General features: G+C 30.6%; 1 protein-coding gene across 1 annotated transcript; it reads right to left on the bottom strand.

The window, feature by feature from the left end:
- Positions 1–221: 221 nt before the first annotated feature.
- LOC111635712 lies at positions 222–1,206 on the bottom strand. The gene has a single exon (XM_023380758.1). It carries the CDS (start codon positions 1,200–1,202, stop codon positions 240–242), a length of 963 nt encoding a protein of 320 aa, XP_023236526.1. The 5' UTR covers positions 1,203–1,206; the 3' UTR covers positions 222–239.
- Positions 1,207–2,653: the final 1,447 nt, after the last annotated feature.

A 2,653-nucleotide genomic window follows, 5' to 3' on the forward strand; every position in this document is an offset into this window, starting at 1 on the left:
TTGGTTGGTTGGTTTTGGTTTTTTGGCACAAGAGCCATATAGGCTAAGCTGCGCCATAACAAATGGTAAATAATTATAAACATCACAAATAACAAACATATGACAAAAACAAATAAATAAATAAATAAACAACAGCAACAAAAAAACAAATATATACATATTAATAACAAACAAGAACGAACAAAAAGCTAAAAGATAAATAAATAGATAATTAAATAGGTAAATAAATAAATAAATAATTAAATTTCTTTACACAAATTATTGACTTTTAAAAAGTCTAATATATCATAAAAATTGGGCCTCTGACCCAGAATCTGTTTAAAATTTGCATTTCCAAAATGCTGCCTACGCCTGGTCTCAAAAACAGAGCAATCGAGCAGTATGTGTTTTACAGTAAGAGGACAGTTGCAATACTGGCATACTGGCTGCTCGTCACCCTTCAAAAGGTATTGATGAGTCAACCGAGTATGTCCAATTCTCAAACGAGTAATAATAACTTCAGATCTCCTGTTATAAAATTTCTTGGGTGTCCAATTTTCTATCGTAGGTCTGATCTCATTCAGTTTATTGTGGACTTGTGCGTTCCACACATTTTGCCATCTCTCTGCTAGTCGTTTTTTAATAACTAGCTTGAAATCACCTCCTTCAATACGCATTGTATGCTGTGAAGGACTAGCTGATTTTGCAGCTGCATCTGCTTCTTCATTTCTTCTTATACCAACATGGCCTGGGACCCAACAAAATTTTATAGAGAAATTCCTTACGAGAAGATGGCAAAACAATTTGCGAATTTTAATCACTATAGAGTGAGAACTAGGTTCACACGAGATCAAAGCCTGGAGTGCACTAACTGAGTCAGTGTAAATCACGCATCGACGATGACCTTTTCTGATTACATAGTTTAAGGCTAAGTGGATAGCATGCAGCTCTGCAGTAAAAATAGATGAATTCGATGTAATTTGCTCTGCCACGATTTCATCCTGGCAGACAAAGGCTGAGCCAACATAATCATCCGATTTAGAACCATCAGTGTAAATGGGAATTAAATTCCTGTCATTGTGTTGAATTTCTGCAAAGTGCTGTCTATAGACATAGTCTGGCGTGGATTCCTTAGGAAACTGCTTTAAGCTAAAGTCAACATTAATCGCAGGAGTAGACCAGGGTGGCATACTATCAATCTCAGCCTGTGAAACGTTGCTCATGTTCAGGTCGATCGTGCTGCTTACATTCTCTATTCTTGATTCGTTTTTTGAAACCGTGTTTTCGTATTTATTTACTATTGAACACAAGACTGTGTTATTATTAAACTAAATAATAATAACACAAGACTGTGTTATTATTATTAATTATTTGGACATAGTTATTAAAAGGAATGTGAATAGCTTGGAATTTGAACCCTTCAAAAAGTCTTGTGCCATTAACACAACCATAAAATACGATTCTCATATACCACTACATATAAAACAAAACATCTTCAATATGGAATATAATAAAATTAAAAATAGAACCAGCAAACCCATCAATATGGCCAAACACATATATGATTTAAAAAAGAAATTTATCTTGGATGGATACCCCAATCGATTAATTAGTACATGGGAAAAGAAAATAAATGATAAAATAAATAACAAGAAACATAATCAGAAAAAACAAAGCTCGGATATTAAATATATTAGTTTTCCGTATATAAAAGGTTTATATGAAGAAATTAACAAAGAAATGCAGAAAATAAACATAAAACTAGCACCTAAGTACGAAAAACTTCAAGCCAGAATAAAAGCCAAAAAACAAAATAATGAGACTAAAGAAGAAACCAAGAATGTAGTATATGAAATCCCATGTACTTGTAAAGATACCAATATTTATATAGGTGAAACCAAACGAAAATTAAGCATAAGATTAAAAGAACACATCGCTGATATGAAATATCATAGATTAAATTCAGTTTTTCATGATCATTGCCTATTAAACAACTGTAACATTGATAAAACTAATACAAAAATCTTATACAAAGAAAAGAACACATATAGTAGAAAATTTAAAGAAAGTGTAGCTATAATAAACTCTAAAAATTGTTTAAACAAGAATCTAAGCATTAAAATAAGTAACGATTGGCTAAAAATATTGTAATAATGAAAGATAGTTAGTATGTTTTAGAAAAATTCTAAAAATTTTTTGTAAAAATATTTAATGTGTTCTGTTTACTTAGATACCATTTGCTATTACAAATATTATGTAAAATCCGACCATCATGAATGGTAAAATGCAAATTAGCAATAAGACTCAATATTGTATAATGCCCAGGAAACAAAATTGTTATAATATGCTAAGTGAAGTTTATCTGATTCTGTTATGTGCAAATGAAATGTTGTGAGAAACCATCAAATATATTCATTAAACATTAGAAAGGATTCTGCCTATATATTTATCAACTTTAGTAAGAAGATAAAGGATGTGTCACGGCTACTTAACAGTAAGAAACAATTGTACACAAAAATTAGTATAGTTATGTGCGTTATCAGTATAAGCGTGTATAATTATACAGTGTTTTATTTTTTAATTTAATGTATGTAGGTTTATGTTATCATTGTTATCAACTTATCCTAACAGCAGTAAATAATAACTTGTGCTGTACGTGTGTCATTGAATTTTT

This window comes from Centruroides sculpturatus, unplaced genomic scaffold (assembly GCF_000671375.1).
Source record: "Centruroides sculpturatus isolate CEXI.00-Female unplaced genomic scaffold, Cexi_2.0 scaffold1028, whole genome shotgun sequence".
Taxonomy (NCBI): Eukaryota; Metazoa; Arthropoda; class Arachnida; order Scorpiones; family Buthidae; genus Centruroides; species Centruroides sculpturatus.

Bases quoted from the DNA above. Each gene is read 5' to 3' on its own strand.
- LOC111635712 (XM_023380758.1), bottom strand. From the start codon at position 1,202: ATGAGCAACGTTTCACAGGCTGAGATTGATAGTATGCCACCCTGGTCT.